Below are 16633 nucleotides of genomic sequence, written 5' to 3' on the forward strand. Positions count from 1 at the left end.
CCCTTTCCTGCCCACCCAAATGCCCAACTTCCGCCGCCACAGTCTCCTCCGCCGCTGTTTCTTCCGCCGCGATCGACGCAAACGAAGCCGTGCCACCCCACAGCTCAGGACGGGCGCTCGATTACACTCCGGGAGAGGAAAGGGCGGGCAGGACCCAGGCCTCCACCCCCGCCCCCTAGGCTTTCCCCTTTGCGCGCCCGCCTCCACACCACACGCCCTCCCAGCTCGAAGCCGCATTCGCCCTCAGAGAGGCGGGGCGGCTCTTCTGGCCTCGCTCTCGCGAGAGCTCGCACTTCTCGCGATACCCGACGCCCGACTTGTGCGCCCGGGAAACCCCGTTGCTCCCTTTCCCCTGGCTGGCAGCGCGGAGGCCGCACGGTAAGACGGGCGCTCCTGCTCGGGCTGGGCGCGGGGCGTCAGGGGCCCGACTCCCCAGTCGGGAGTGCGTGCCTGGGGCCCCCGGGGAGACCGTGTGGGGCCGCCCCGCCCCCTGGAGCCGCAGCCACGTGCGAGCGGCAGGCCCGGACATGCCCGGTTTGCGAGGTCCGGGGACCGAGACTGGGCCAGGCGGGCGGCGGGGATGCAAGGAGGGGGTCCCCAGAATCAGGGGCTGGGGTCATCTAGCGTCTCCATCACGGAGCCAGGCCGTGCTCGTGCGACGCGCAGAGACCGTGAGCGGCGGTGAAGTCTAGCACCCACAGGCGCCGGGGCCTTTAGGGCCCATATCTGAAGTAGGGCCTCGGGAAGGAACGGGAGTGCGGCGGCTGCGGTCGCGTGGGGGCAAGGCCCTGACCCCTGTCAGCCGTCTCCACCAGTGCCAAGTTCACATGCTTGCTCTTTTTCTCGTAGATGCCTGGAGTTACTGTAAAAGACGTGAACCAGCAGGAGTTCGTCAGAGCTCTGGCAGCCTTCCTCAAAAAGTGAGTGTGGGGCCTCGGGCTCGGTGGATGGGGGCTGTGGTCTTTGCCTGACTCCTCCGCGGACGTTGTTTCTCTTCTCGGGTACCGGGAGGCTCGTGTGAGGTCTCCGTGTGGAGTCTGCTTTTCTGCCTGAGGCCTGGGTTTGGGTTGTGGCCGCGTTTCTGGTTTTTTTATATTCTGGCACACGTGGAGCTCCTGGTAACCTATACTTTTTGGGTTGAGCAGAGGGGATTTGGGGGCTGGAGTTTGGGGAGACTCCTGGATCGTCACTTTCTCACCGTTGGTCCCAGGTCTGGGAAGCTGAAAGTCCCTGAATGGGTGGACACTGTCAAGCTGGCCAAGCATAAAGAGCTTGCTCCCTACGACGAGAACTGGTTCTACACACGAGCTGGTGAGGAACTGGGGCCTCTGGGTAATGGGGGGGGAGGGTGCTGGGTGACCCCTGGCACAAACCATACCTCCCTGTTCTCTCTGTGAGCTCTCCCAAGATTGCAAGAGGAGAGAAACTCTTTAAATTATAGTTGATCTACAGTGTGAGAGAAGCACTAGGCTATCGCTACGTGCTTGTGTGACGCTCAGTAACTTCATTTTCTGAGTCTGTTTTCGTTTGTAAGCGGTTGATGTGAGGACCTGTGGCTTCCTCTGAAACTCTAGGGAAACCCAGGGTCAAGTGAATGTTCATAGTTTACTGAGAGGTAGTTTGTTTTAGAGGAAAGCGTTTACTGACTCTTCCATGTTCGTGGAGTCAAGACTCTCCCCAGTTCAGATTTCTCTCTGCCACTTAACTGTGTGGCCTCCATCTGCCTGTTCCTCTTTGTGTCCTCTCTGAAACGAGGCTAACGATTGTTAACAACGCAGGATTGTAGTGGGAATCAAATGAGCTTATGACAGTTAAAACCTGTACAATGCCCCTGTGGCAGAGTAGTCCTTCAAGAAAAGTCAGGTGTCCCGTTTTTATCGTTCAGATCCATAGGCTGGTTTTCTTCTTGTCTCTCTAGAGAGACCATTTCTTTTAAGTGGTTGGGATCTGGCCGGGTCACTCCTTGCTCTAAATCTTGGTAAGTCCCAAGTACCCAAAACAAAGCCTTATGATCACCCTGTAACCATTTGCCAGTCCCCTCTCTTATTAGTCTACCAGTGATAAGTTGGAAGGAGTGACTTCAGTGTAGTGCCCAACGGCACAGTGCTAATTTTCACCTGTCCTTGACATTTCAAGTTTCTCCCGGCTGTCACTCCATGAAGGCCTAACTTAGGGATGGAGGGGTGGTCAGTGCTAGGTTGTTCAAGGCAGCAACCTCTGCACAGGCCTTCATTAAGGACCCTCAGCTTCTGCAATCTTTTAACCTTCAATCTCTGACCTAGGGGCTCCATCCTGGCCAAAGACTGTCTCCAGACGGGAAGTAGGTGGGAAGCACAGTTTAGAAATAAAGAAAGCTTCAGGGTGACTTTGAGAAGAGTTGGCCTTGGTACCAAGTCCCTTTGGCACTTTGGAATATGATGTATTTTGTAGATTGGTGTTGCCCTTGTGCATCAGATGTCCATGAGGTCCACTCTGTCTCAGACCCTGGACGGGCAGAGGCCAACATGACTTGGCCACAGCCTCAGACCCCTGAGGATTAAAAGGTCAACTCACAGGTGGGTAGGGTGGGTAGCATATAGCGGGGATCCCCACTGTGCTTTTAGGAAGAAAAAAGGGCTGGGGAAGGGAAGCTGGCTTGATTTCCCCAGGCACACATTAGTGATGGGACCTGGATGAGACCACCACCCCATCCACCCATCTTGGGAAGCAAGGCTGCCTGATCCTGAATGTTCTTTGGCAACGCCCCAAGAATCAGTTGGTCAAGGCAGCTTTGGATCTAAGATGAGGAGAAAGTCTACTGGCTTTTCCTATGTGGTCAGGTAAATCTACATATTTTGTTTAATCTGCCCTGTTGAAAACTTCCCAGATAATACTGGGTGGTTTTCTGTTTTATGCTTGTTGTATTTTTGTAGATGGGGAGAGACTAATGTGAAATGAGATCGAGACCACCCTGGGTAGTACACCTAGATGAGCCTTAGACTGTTTCCTGGCCCCTTCTCTGACAACTCACACGGAGTGTGCATCCTCTACCTGCCATCCTGATCTCCCTTACTCAAGGTTTCCAAAACTCCCTTTTTGACCTCATTTCCCCAGCTGCCTTAGCGGCATAGCATAGTGATTCTAGACCAAGGTCTGTTGTGCACATTTTTGTTGGGACACTGCCACGCCCATTTGTTTCCATGTACACCAGAGTCAGAGTTGCAATTGTGACGGACTGGTGGCCTCCAAAGCCAAAAATATTTATTCTGACCCTTTACTGGAGAAGTTTACCGGCCTAGAGTGCTCCCACCTAGTTGGGGTTAGCTCATACTCTGGGCAAGTCACTGGAGATACTCAATTACCAAAGAGGAAACAGGTACAGACAGGTGAAGTGACCCTAGGAGAGCATGACACACTGACTCCAAGCTTGGCAGACCCGAGCCTGTGCTGTATTTGCATTTTCTCCTTCCCTGCATTGTGATGTCAAGGAAAGACCACTGTAGGGCTTTGTGAGGGGAGGGGGTGTTGCCGTGTGGCCTTGGACAAGCCCCCTGGTCTCTTTATTGTCAGAAGGTCTTGCTTGGGAGGGAGGTGGGAATCCATTGTGTCTTGTCCAGCAGTGAGGGACTCCTGAATTGGGACATCTGAATGTCTCAAATGAAATCATTGTGGATGGGACCTGGTCTTCTCTGATCAGTGCATAGGGCTGGGCAGTCACATATGCTGTTATTGGAAAGATCAAGGCCTTGGAGACATTGCAGGAACAAGTTAAGGGGTGACAATGTCCGGATTCTTTCCTTAGAAGCTTGGCAAAGAACAGTTATTAAGATGCTGAGCTGTAGGGGCACCTGGGTGGCTCAGTTGAGCATCCAACTTCAGCTCAGGTCATGTTCTCACAGTTAGTTCAGGCCCTGCATGCTGACAGTGCACAGCCTGCCTGGGATTCTCTTTCTCTCTCTCCCTCTCTCCCTCCCTCCCTCCCTCCGTCCCCTGCCCCCCACAATATAAATAAACTTAAAAAAAAAAAAAAAGATGCTGCACTGCAAAGACATTTGTGAAACTTTGGTATACCAGGTGTTCAAGAGCGTTGTGACCCTCTCCGCCTGGTGGCCCCTTGGGTGGGAGGATGCTACTGGTCCCTCCTTTATACTTTGAGGTGGGGAGTGACTCCTGGACACTTGGGGCAGGATTTCCAAGAGGAACAGAAAGTCTTAGAGGGACTTGAGAAGCCATTTGTGACCACACCTGGCTTGCTGTCACCTCCTAAGCAGCACCTAGGATGGCCTGATTTGTGATATTACAGCTCCACTTCAGAAGGATTGGGGCCTGGGTCTCAGCAGGGTGGGGTGAGAAAAGGCCAATTATTTTGTAGAATTCTGTTATTTTGACTGTAATGCTTTCCGACTTGTAGCATTAATATTCTTTCCCTTTTAATAGGTCAGGAAAATAATTACCAAGAACTGGGGTGGGGGGTACCCTCTATCTGACACCACACCAGCTAGTTTTTTGCAGCTTAAGGAAAATTTTACAGCAGCCCCTTCACCTCCTCCTTGAAGAAACTAATAGTTGGACTTTACTGGAGCTTATTCTCTGCTGCTCAATCCTCAGGATTTGAGTAGGCTTCCCCTTGAGTTCCGTGGCCCAGGCCCAGACCACCCAAATAGGGGGTGGACTGGGCTGAGAGGAGCAGTGTTGGGATTCACACCCTGTGTTGCCAGACAGCTCAGGGGTTGGCCATCTCTTTCTATACAGAGCCCGGATTGGGACTAGGCTGAGCATTGGTCCTAGCCTGACCAGGCTTCTCCTGGGCATCTGTGTGCTTGGGAGTATTCCACTGACCCCTTCCTGAGGCTGTTCTGCTTTCCTCAGCCCTGGGTAGTGCCCAGGTGGGAGAGCACATCTCCACCCAGGCCAAAGCATGGCTTGGCACAGGCACAGGAGGAATGGTGGTAGCTGTTGGGCATGTGAGCTGGTCTGGAAGTCTGGACTTTTCCAGTGATATCACTGGAAGGGGAGTTTTGATCCTGGAGGTGGTGTGGAGGTAGGAAGAACCAAGGAGAACTGTTCAAAAAAAAATTTTTTTTTTTTTAATTTTTTTTTCAACGTTTATTTTTTTGGGGGGACAAAGAGAGACAGAGCATGAACGGGGGAGGGGCAGAGAGAGAGGGAGACACAGAATCGGAAACAGGCTCCAGACTCTGAGCCATCAGCCCAGAGCCCGACGCGGGGCTCGAACTCACGGACTGCGAGATCGTGACCTGGCTGAAGTCGGACGCTTAACCGACTGCGCCACCCAGGCGCCCCCAAAAAATTTTTTTTTAATATTTGTTTATTTTTGAGAGAGCATGCGAGAGCATGAGTGGGGGAGGGGCAGAGAGAGGGAGACACAGAATCCGAAGCAGCCTCCAGGCTCTGAGCTGTCAGCACAGAGCCCGATGCGGGGCTCGAACTCACAGGCTGTGAGATCATGACCTGAGCCGAAGTCAGATGCTCAACTGACTGAGCCACCCAGGCGCCCTCCAAGGAGAACAGTTTTAAAGTGAGCAAAAGCTGGAAGCAGTGAAACCAGGGAGAGGTGGTACAGTGGTCCTGATAAAGGTGGTGAGGGTTTCAGCCATGCCAGGGCCCCCAGAAGCCCATGACTGTATCTGAAGACCATCTTACAGGGCAGGAGGGGTCTGGGTGGGGACAAGTGGTGTGGAAGAACTTTGGGAGGAGTAGCCCACTTGAGGTGGTAAGTTCCACCCACCCCCAGCTCAGAACCCCACAAGGTCATGGATGTGGCCTGGCACCTGGTTGTTAGGAGTAAGTAGTTACTGGAGGAAGGAATCCTGATTTTTCCCTCTGATCTGTAGGGACTAAAAGTAGTCACTTGGGCAAAACCATTATGTACTGATTGCTGGCAGCCCTGGAATGACCTGGAGTCCTTGCATCTCAAGCCCTAGTTCCCTCAAATTTTAGTGGCCTCCTGAGATAGAAAGCCAGAACAGTCTGTTCCTCCGTGCTATGTGACATGAGGCCAGTGAGTACCTTCTGGAGCCTGTTTGCTTTTCTGTGAAGGAGAATAGCACTGGACACCCGTGCAGCTCTCAGGTGAGGGTGGGTGACCTACCGAGGCCACACACCATCAGGCCAGGTCGTAAGGCCATCTTACTCTGCCTCATGGGGGAGCATGAAAAGCAGATGGCACGGGGCCTGGTGGGCAAATGGCCCTGTTGAACAGAAAGTAAGGGACGGGGGACTTATCCAAGCCGGATAAGAATCCTGTGGTTGTGGAAGGGGTGATGCCCGTTCAGGGTTGGGAACGTCACTGCATGGGGTGTCGGCTCTGACCCTGAGTTCTCCAGGGCCAAGGGGCTTAGGGAGCTGCGCTCAGATGGCCACATATCCCTGCTCGTACTCCTGCCCCTCAGGCCTGGGTCTGGAGGTGGAAAGTCACGGCTTAAGCACTTGCCAGGCTCTGCCCATAGGACCCTGGGCCCAGGCTCACAGCATCTCAGCTGTGGCAGGCCGTCCAGTCTCCTCAGCTGGGCCTGGGGTGTGGGGCAGCTTGGCTGTGGGATAGCTGGGGTGGGGGCCCAGTCCTCAGTCTCTGTATTCTCAGTTTTCCGGGCTATACAATGGGAGGAATTAGCTGCTACGCACACAGTTCATGTGTGTGACCTTGAGTGAGGCCCTTCCCTCAGCCTGCTTCAGCTGTAGAGAGGACTCTACTTTGCTTGAGAAGGATCCTCACATCTCACGCACACCCCACCCAGCTTCCACAGCACGGCACCTGTACCTCCGGGGCGGCGCTGGAGTCGGCTCCATGACCAAGATCTATGGAGGACGTCAGAGAAATGGGGTCATGCCCAGCCACTTTAGCAGAGGCTCCAAGAGCGTGGCCCGCAGGGTCCTCCAAGCCCTAGAGGGGCTGAAAATGGTGGAAAAGGACCAAGATGGGTAAGCGGGGTTGGGGGGAATGGCTGGGACAGGGGTGATGGAGGAGACTTGGGGTCAGATCACCTGTAATGAAGTTGTCTAGAGCCATCCTTCCCCCATGTGGAGAGGTGCCAGGTCTGTCCTGCCGTCTGCACTTGCCCCTCAGGCGGGCAGGGGATTCTGCAGAAAAGCGAACAGTGAGGGGCCTCACCCCGACCTCTCTGGCTGACTACCCCAAGCTCCAGGAAGGTAATTTAGCGACTGTCCGCTTTCATTAGCCTGCTCGTTAACTTTTCCCAATTGATTTTTCGGGGCTTTTGATCTAATGCTTGCACAAACGACACCCTGGCAGCTCCCAGGGGGGCTCCCACTCCTGCCCCCAGCTCGTTAGAATGCAGCTGACTGGGGCCCTCAGTGGGACTTGGCTGGTGTCATGTGGTCCCATGGCCAGGTGCCTTCTTGGGAAGCCTGGCTTACATCCAGGGTGGGCCTGGCAGTGACATGGTTGAGAGCCTTCACTCATGGGGGGCTGCATGACCCTTCTCCCGCAGGGGACGCAAACTGACACCTCAGGGACAGAGAGATCTGGACAGAATCGCCGGACAGGTGAGGTCTGGGTGTGGGCCGGGACTGGGTCTCTTAGTCACTGCCTGGGCGTTTTCAGAGCCTGGGATTTGTCAGGTCAGAATTTCCTACCCTAGAGGGCACAGCCCAGGCTGGTGGGCTCAGGGGCAGGAGAAAGAACGTTTCTGACTGACTTCCTGCTAGAGCTGGTTAGAAATGTGGGTGTCGGGACCCCAGGCCTGGCGTGCAGTTGGAATTGTTTCGCGTGCAGGACAGGTTTCTGCACACAACTCCCCTTTGCCCAGGCAGCCTTCTCAGGACTCTAGCTGCAGTGTTTCCTCATTCTTCATGCTCACTGACATCAGCCGGGATGGCTGTGGAGAGAGTGGGGGAGGCAAGCCAGCTCAGAACAAGGGTCTCCATCCAGATCCCTGACTGGCTGGATACCTTGGGGCAGAGTCTGTTCGCCTGGAGCCGGTCCCATCTGTAGAATGGTCTACTCTTGCCAGCCTCCATAGGGTAGTGGTGAGGGCTCCGTGGGCTACAGCAGTGGGAGCCCCCAGGGCCAGGCATGAACCCATTGTTGGGTTTTTTTCTTTCTGTGTCATTGACTCAGGTCTCCTAGGAGCCTTGGAGGGCTCAATCACTTAGTCAAGTGTCAAAAAAGAGTAGAAGGTGTCAGCCCCCTGGGAGTCCGGGGGTTGCCCGGAAGGAGCCGGTGATCTTTTCTGCGCAGGGCAGGGCGTAGACAGTGTGGATAGCAGAGCAGTGGGCAGGTGTTGGAATCCTACCCCGCCACTCCCTTTCTTTTAGTCCCTGTTGACACTTCTGTAAAATGGGGAAATGCCCGAGGCTGTAAGGATTAGATTGGATGAACACCTGTCAGACCACAAATCCAGGTGCCTGGCGTCCCTCGGTGGGGGGTAGCTGCTCCAAAGCGCCGGAACACAGACCCCACGGCCGATCCTGATTACTCTCCCGTCTTTTCCCACAGGTGGCAGCTGCCAACAAGAAGCATTAGAACAAATGCTGGGTTAATAAATTGCCTCATTCGTAATCCTGGTCCGAGTCTCTTGATTGGCTGCTGTTGCTCTTCCCTTTGGGGGCACGAGGGAGGCGCATTGAGCTTCCCTTTCCTCGTGAAAGAGGAGGAGTAGGGATCCCTAGTGACTGTGATACCAACAGCCACTAAAGCCTAAGGCCCAGCCTTCCCGGTTCAAGCAGTTCCACCCCCGGTGGGCCTGCTGCCCTAGCTGGACTGGTGGTTGGGTGGGGCCAGGACTAGAGGCCCTTGCACCTCCCCCACATCCTGCCTTTGCAATTCTCAGTAAGATGAGAAACTGAAAAGGAGTGGCTTTCAGGCAGTGGCCCCAGCTGGGGCCTGGGCTACAGAGACTGCATTCTGTCCCTTCCTGCAACAAAGCAGGGCTGGGGCAGCCAGCCTTCATTCCTGGGGACCCCTTGAGTGCCTCCAGACCAAGGTGACTTGGTGTGCACCATTCGTTGGCAAACAGACCACTGACCCTGCCTGAACCTTTGCTCTCTAGAGATCTATTGTCTTGGGCCCTTCTGGAGTTGGTCGTACCTGCCCCAGAGTTGGGACCCAGTGCCCTTTCCCACCCACACCCACCATCCTAGTGGAGAGGTGTGAGAGGCACCTGAGCAGAGGTAGAGGGGCACTGCCTCTTCAGTCCTGCAAGGTGATTGGCTCTCAGGCATGAATGGGGCAGGAGCCTGCCTATGATTGGGCCCCTGGTAGGGGCAGGGGATATGAAGGGTACCAAGTGGGTATGTGCCAGGCCCCAGAAAACAGCCTGGAAAAGTGGCCCCCGTGGGACCAAACCCACCTACCTGGGGAGTGCGAAGATGCTGAGCCTGAGCTGGCTTTGGAAGAGACAGAGTGCGAATGGGGAAGGGGCAGAGAGGGAGACCATTAGAAGCAGGCTCCAAGCTGTCAACACAGAGCCCAATGCGGGCTCCAACTCACAGGCCACAAGTTCATGACCTGAGTCGAAGTCGGACCCCCAACAGACTGAGCCACCCCGGTGCCCCAACTTAGTTTCTTATTCTTGAGGGATCTGGGGAGGTACCATATAGGTAGATTGTGCCATGGCTCAGAACATCACACCAAGCAGACAACCAGTTACCAGAGAACAGCAAAGCAGAGTCCCTCACCGGGTGGAAAATGAAGCTGGCCTCCCTCCCAGCTTAGAAGTCAGTGCTGGGGGTGCCTGGGGGCCTCGGTTAAGCGTCCGATTTCAGCTCAGGTCATGATCTCACGGTCTGTGAGTTCGAGGGCTCTGTGCTGACCGCTCAGGGCCTGGAGCCTACTTCAGATTCTGTGTCTCCCTCTCTCTCTGTCCCTCCTCTGCTCACGCTCTCTCTGTCTTTCAATAATAAACGTTAAAAAAAAAGTGCTGGAAGACTTGTACTGAATAAACAGCTACCACATGCAAAGGCACTTTGTATCACCTAACACACAAGGCAACCTGCTGAAGGTGCCCAAAAGCCCCCACATTTTAGATCTAGTGAGAGTCGCAGGGTGGGTAATTTGCCTATGTACTATAGGGGGGTGGCAAAGCTGGAATTTGAACCCTGGCAGCTGGGCTCCAGCCACTACGGTGCATTGCCCGCCTCAGAAGTACAGGAAATGGGGCAACGAGGTAAGCGGGGTGTGAACGTGCCCAAACAGTCCAGTTTGGCCTCAAAGGCCTGCAATCCAGCAGCTGCGCCTCTCCAGCCGCTGGGGGGCAGTCGAGGGCCTGGAAACTGCCTCAGCAGATGCAGGAGGTGAATTATAGGGCTGCAGCATCTGTCCAGGTTTCTTGAGGGGGGGCGGGGGGGGGCGAGGGTCATAAGGAGGAGCTAAAGCAGAGAGGGGCTGGTGACCTGCTACACAGGGAGGGTCACAGCAGAACACCTGGGTCCCTGGAGGGAAGGAGGAGGGCCCCAGGCCAGAGAAGCGGAACTGTGTCCTAGGAACTGTGATAAGCTCACTGTAGTATTCTTGTAGCCTCACAAGGGGGACAAGCGGGGTGATTACAGGAGAAGAAACTGAGGTTCAGACCACCAGTCAGTTGGCAGAGCTGAGATTGAAACAGAACTGAGATTCAAACATGAACTCCGGAGGCCCATGCTCTGTGTGGGTGACAATTCCATTTTCATTTATAAGTTACGAAATGCTTCAAGCAATCAAAACAGTATACCTATTAGTGTAAGAAAGACCCACGTACCTCCTACCCAGCTTAAGAAGTAACACAAGACCTAAAACTGGGACAAAGCCTCTGTACCAGCCCTCTGAGGTCACAGCCCTCCTCGCTTGCCCCAAAGGGAACCCCCTCTCAGGAACTGGGTGTCACTCACCTGCATGGGTTCCCTAATTGACTACAGATGCATGTGTCCCTAACAGCACCCAGTGTTGCTTCGCCTTTTGAAAACAAGTCAACTGTTTCACGCTACACGTTATTTTCATGTCATTTCTGAGACGCAGCCGTGTTGACAAGCAGAGCTCTGCCTTTTCTCCTGCTGAGTATACTCTACCGGCTGCCTACACCACAATGTATGCGTCCCATTCTCCTGTAAATGGGCTTTCTGTTTCCCAGCTTCTGCTACCAAAAATCTCCCTGCAATAAATGTTTTCCCTATGTGTCTCCTTAGGTGCATGTGTGACTGTCCCCTAACGGCTCACAAACATCTCAACAACCTCCTGTAATTCCCCACCCCCACTCCTCAGACCTCATTTTCCTTCCACGTGACCTAAAATGATGCTCAAAGGTATGTGGGCCCACGTAAGTGACTTTGAATCTCTGCTCCACTACTCCCAAATTGTACTACACTGGGTAAGTGATGGCATCTCCTCTCTGGGCCTCAGTTTTCTCCTCTGTAAAATGGGGGGGGTGTGACCTACCTTACCTACTTGTGGGGAGGCTGACTCATGTCGAGAGCCCATCATGGCTCTAACTCCTTGGGTGCTGGGGACATCAGCTCATCTCACAACAGCAGGGAGATATTCTTGTTCTCATTGCTGAGATTAAAAACGCCAAGGCTGGGGCTGTCGGCTGGCTCTGTCAATAGAGCATGCAACTCTTGATCTCAAGGTTGTGAGTTCGAGCCCCATCAAGTTGAATGTAGAGATTACTTTAAAAAAAAAATTGTTGTAAACGCCAAGGCCCAGGGGCCACCTGGCTGGCTCAGTCGGTTAAGCATCCGACTTCAGCTCAGGTCATTATCTTGTAGTTTGTGGGTTGGGGCCCCACATCGGGCTCTGTGCTGACAGCTCAGAGCCTGGAGCCTGCTTCATATTCTGTGCTTCCCTCTCTCTCTCTGCCTCTCCCCTGCTCGAGCTCTGACTCTCTGTCTCAAAAATAAATAACCATTAAAAAAATTTTTTTTTGCTTTTAATGCCAAGGCTTAGAAAGCCACCACCTAGTCGTAGAGCCGATCAGCCTGCCCCCACTTATTTTCATGAACATTAAGAGCAACCAACATCTACTGAGCACCTGCTATGGGCTAGGCCCTATGTTCAGAGCTGTGCATGCACAGCCCCTTTAAATCCTGGATTCCAACTTCAAGAGGTGAAGACGTGGAGGCTGAGAGAGGCTCAGCTTTGCCTAAGGCCAGTGACTGAACGGAGACCGGGCTCAGAACCACCACCCCGACAGGACAGACCGCCTGCACGCAGCAAGCACCTCAAACTCTGACTCCCTCAGGCTTCCTTCCCAGGGCTGGCCAGTGGCCGAGCCAGGCTGTGAACTGGTCTCTTTCCCCAACCCAGCAGCCTCCCCTCGGGGGAATTGCGGCCACAGGTGCAGGGAGCGGTTTCTCTCCACTCGGGGCCTGAAGCACACCGGCAGGGGCTGCCCCTGGGCCCACAGCCGAAGGGCCCAGCAGTGGGGCCATTGGAGCCCATCTCCGGCGGGGCTGGGCAGGAAGTGGGGCGGGGCTTGGGGCCAGTGAGGTGGAATCTGGTACCCCAGGACTGCTGCAGCCCAGACTAACCAACCCACTGGGAGAGATGCCTGGGGGTCCCGGAGTCCCCCAAGTGCCGTGTGCTACCATCTTTCTCCTCTTCCTAATCTCCGCTCTTGGTCTGGGTACGTGGCTAACGGGCTGGTGCTGGGGGGCCAGGGGAGGACTGGAGGCTGGAGAGAGGGCTCGGGCAGAGAGAAGGGCACTAGGAGTGGGGGGAGAGGAACCGGCAGGTGGGGGGGGGCAGTGCTGGGAAGGCCCCTAAAGAAACTGCATCTGTCTGCTTGACTGTCCCAAGTAGGCCGCAGGTCCGAGGGGAGGCCGGAGGGGGCTCGGCGAAGTTGAAGGGCCATCCACGGCCACATGGAAGGAGACAGGGGTGCGAGATGACTTCCCCACCCCCTCATCTCCCCCACAGGTCAAAATAAGGAACTAAGGTCGCCCTTGACTGAGCTCCAGAGCTGGGGGCAGGAAGGGCACTTGGGGGTAGGGCTCAGCTTCACGGGGGAGAAACAGCTTTCTCCTTCTCTGCCTTGAGTCTCGGTCACCCCCGATGGGCTGGGAGCCCCTTTTCAATGCTAGGGGAGGGGTTCCTCGTTGACACTGTCCTCCCAGCTGTACTGCCCCCCCCCACCCCACCCCGCCCCGGCAATGCCAGCTGGTGGGGCTGTGACCACCCAGGTTACACTGGGAGCCGGGCTGGGGACTGTAGCCCATGACCCTGAGGTGGCTGCCTCTTTCCCCCCCTCTTCCCCCTCCTCTCTTCCTCACCTCCCACCTCCTCCCTTCAGAAGACAGCTGTGGGCTGGCCCCGTGGGACCGGGAGCTGAGGCCGCCCCTGGCTTCCTTTTGACAACCACTGTGCTGAGTCCCTACCCTAATCCCCAGCCCAGCCATCAACTGAACTCGCTCCTGAACCTCAAGGTTGACACAGGAAAGTTACAGAGAATAATGGGTGGGCGTGAGGGTGCAGGGCAAGGCAGGCCCAAAGACTGGCAGGAAGAGGCCCGGGAGGCTCAGGCTTTAAAAACCCCAGCCACTCCCCCTCCCTGCCCTGATGATGCCAGGCAACAGATTTGCCCTCCCCGGGCCTCAGCTGTCCCACCTGTAAACTGGGATGAGAGAACCTACCTCTGAGGGTTTTGTGAAGATTACACAAGATAAAGTGGCAGGGGCGGGGCAGGGCTGGGGGGGTGGTGGAAAGAGGACCAGGAGGGCCTTCAGGAGGAGGTGATGCCCAAACTGATTCTGGAGGGAGCTGCCTGGGCAGGGGCACCTCTGCCACTAGGGAACCAAATATCCAAATGCCAGTGAATTCAGTGGGGCCAAAGCACAGAGCATGGGGAGGGGGGCAAGAGGGAGTGCTGGAGAAGTGAGTGGGGACCCGCAGGGGTGTGTCCTCCCCTCCTCCCCCAGGGTGTCCTCACCCTCCACAGGTGTGCCCTCCCTCCGCTGCCCTAGGTACAGCCTCAGTCCCCCAGCAAGCGTATTCACTCTAAACCCGCAGCCTTACTCCAATGACAACACCGTGTGCCCTCTTCCCACCCCACCCCACCCCACCCCTGCCCTGCTGGAGTGTCCTCAAGCCCCACGACACACACACACACACAGGCAGTTGCCCGCAGGGGCCGGGGCTGGGGCCTGTGTCCCCATCCACAGTCCCTGACTCCTCCGCCTCTCCGCAGGCCCCGGCTGCCAGGCCCTGTGGGTGGATGGGGGCCCACCATCAGTGACCGTGAGCCTGGGGGACACCGTCCACCTCCAGTGTCTGCACAACGGCAGCGGGCCGGACAGCACCCTCAACGTCACGTGGTGGCGTGTCCTCCAAGGCAATGCCACGTGGCCCGATATATTCTGGAGCCACGGCGAAGGCCCCAACGGCGAGCTGACCATCAGCACCGTGAACAAGAGCCACATGGGCATGTACAGGTGCCAGGTGGAGGAGAAAGGCCCCAACAGCAAAGTCCTCAACTTCCTGCAGTCCTGCGGCACCTACCTCCGCGTGCGCGGTGAGTGGCAGCCCTGGCTGGGCTCCGGGGGTCTCCCCTCCCCCCCCCACCAATGCCACCCTGCCTGGGAGGTGGGGGACGGAGCCAGTGCCCCCACCATGGGCATATCCTGGCCCGCACTGCCAGATCTCCTCATCTGTGGAGTGGGGGCTTCAGTGGTCTGGCGTTGCAGGGGGGGGGGCTGGGAGGCCAGGGGTGTGGGGGCAGGGGGCAGCAGCGCTCTGAGCAGCACCCCTCCTCACAGAGCCACTCTCCAGACCTTTCCTGGACATGGGAGAGGGCACCAAGAACAACATCATCACGGCCGAGGGCATCATCCTGCTGTTCTGTGCTGTGGTACCTGGGACACTGCTGCTGTTCAGGGTGAGCCCCCTGGGGACCAGGGCCCTCTGAGTCTGAGGTCACCTGCTAAAATGGGAGACTGACAGCACCCTCACAGTGCTGAGGGGGTAAATGAATTAGTACCATGACGGGAGTTTAAAGAGTGCGGGGGCCAAGAGGGGTATCTTGCCTCAGTCTCCCCTCAGGGCTGTCCTCAACCTCCCTACCCCAGGACATTCTCAACCCCCCATCCCCCCACCACCTCCCCAGATGTACCTCCCTCTCCCCGCCACCCCCCCCAGTCATGGTGTCTCACTCTACCCCCACCCCCAACGGGGAGTGCAGTGGCCCTCCCTCCAGGGAAGATGGGGGCTGCGTGTTCCCCCAGGGGCCTCTGACCTGCACCAGCCCCTCTTGAGGCCACGGGCAGCCACTGCCATTTACTGTGATTGCTGTTATTTGTGGAAGGACAGTGGAGACAGCCGGGACACTGGCTTGGACCCAGGGACACCTGCCACTCCCCCGCTATGTGGTTTTGGCATGCCCCTTACCCCCTCCTGGCACCCAGGAGGGTCTGAAAACATTCTCCCACAACCCCCCTCACTGAGGCTCCCAATTATCCACCCCCACCCCCAGAAACGATGGCAGAATTTGAAGTTCGGGGTGGACGTCCAGGATGACTATGAAGACGAAAACCTTTATGAGGTGAGTGGTGGGTGGGGACAAGTTAGGGGCAGGCGCCTGGGGGTTCTCGTGGGGTCCTCCCTAGGGTCATCCGGGGGCAGGGGCTCGGCCATCAGGGCGCTGAGGCCCGCCACCATGTGTCCACCCCAGGGCCTGAACCTTGATGACTGCTCCATGTACGAGGACATCTCCCGGGGCCTCCAGGGCACCTACCAGGATGTGGGCAGCCTCCACATCGGAGACGGGGACGTCCAGCTGGAGAAGCCTTGACCCTGAGGGCTGCGCCAACCAGCTGTGCTGCCAGCCCCTGTGCACCCCACCCCACCCTTTCCTGTTCTCTTTTCACAAAATCTTCCCTGGGAGTGTCCTGACTCAACTTCCCCCTTGGGGGCACCCACTCTTCTTCCCTCTCGACTGTCCTCATCCCCTCCCCACACCCCAATTCAGTTCTCCCGCTGCCGCTGCCCGGCCCAGCCTCCCCCTACACCCAGCGGGTAATGAGCCCTTAATCGCTGCCTCCAGGGGAGCTGATTGTAGAGCCTCGTTAGTGTCACCTCCCCCTCCCTGCTCTGTCATGGCCACTTAGTGATAATAAATCCTTCCCAACTGCAGACCTTGGCAGGAGTCATGGATCTCGTGGGGATGCCCCCCTCCTCTGGTGGGACCCAGGAGTCCGGGCCTCTGGCCTCCTCCTTCCTCAGACCCAGGATCCTGGGACCCCAGCCCCCACCCATTGTCCACACCTGGGACCAGGTAGCCAGCCTTGGCTGCCAGGTGAGAGAAACAGGAAGTGTCTGGGGGAGCATCTTGCCCAGGCTACATCCCAGAGCAGGGAAGAGACACAGGAAGGAGCCAGGTGACCATATTCATTTCTGCCTATTTAAGTCTCACAAACACAGGGGCCTGTCTGGTGGGGCCGGTACCAGACTCGGACTCTGATCACAGCCAGGCCGTACCTGTTCTCTGGCAGTGGAGTCCAAGCAGGGGGATTTGTAATCTGTGGCTCTGACTTGGGGATGCTGGGAGTCCCGGGGGGGGGGGGGGGTGCGAATGACAGAAGCAGAGGGACACAGGGTTTCTGGGAGAGGAGAGACGGGCCGAGACACAGAGAGACAGTGATGGAGAGAGAGCAAGTGAAGAGAAAAACAAGGAGTGGGCAGGGAATCAGGGAGAGGCAGAGGTACTGG

At 56.4% G+C, this 16633-nt stretch overlaps 2 protein-coding genes across 8 annotated transcripts; both read left to right on the top strand.

Moving 5' to 3' along the window:
- The first annotated feature begins 1 nt into the window (after position 1).
- RPS19 (ribosomal protein S19) lies at positions 2-8521 on the top strand. Of its 7 annotated transcripts, none has more exons than XR_006300071.1 (7): positions 263-378; positions 850-920; positions 1211-1311; positions 6666-6921; positions 7027-7149; positions 7452-7506; positions 8459-8521. XR_006300071.1 is itself a non-coding variant. In XM_043598744.1 (6 exons), the coding sequence occupies exons 2-6, from the start codon at positions 850-852 to the stop codon at positions 8483-8485; spliced, it is 438 nt and encodes a 145-aa protein (XP_043454679.1). In that variant the 5' UTR covers positions 2-378; the 3' UTR covers positions 8486-8521. The 7 variants fall into 7 exon arrangements, 4 of the variants coding, with proteins under 4 accessions (XP_043454679.1, XP_043454677.1, XP_043454676.1 ...); XR_006300072.1 differs by having other exon boundaries at positions 284-378; positions 6738-6921; XR_006300073.1 differs by lacking the exon at positions 263-378 and adding an exon at positions 384-543 and having other exon boundaries at positions 6738-6921.
- A 3901-nt stretch (positions 8522-12422) lies between these two features.
- CD79A (CD79a molecule) lies at positions 12423-16057 on the top strand. The gene is made up of 5 exons (XM_043598746.1): positions 12423-12557; positions 14118-14441; positions 14686-14804; positions 15399-15467; positions 15597-16057. Exons 1-5 carry the CDS (start codon positions 12479-12481, stop codon positions 15714-15716), a joined length of 711 nt encoding a protein of 236 aa, XP_043454681.1. The 5' UTR covers positions 12423-12478; the 3' UTR covers positions 15717-16057.
- Positions 16058-16633: the final 576 nt, after the last annotated feature.

Source organism: Prionailurus bengalensis, chromosome E2 (assembly GCF_016509475.1).
Source record: "Prionailurus bengalensis isolate Pbe53 chromosome E2, Fcat_Pben_1.1_paternal_pri, whole genome shotgun sequence".
NCBI classification, from domain to species: domain Eukaryota; kingdom Metazoa; phylum Chordata; class Mammalia; order Carnivora; family Felidae; genus Prionailurus; species Prionailurus bengalensis.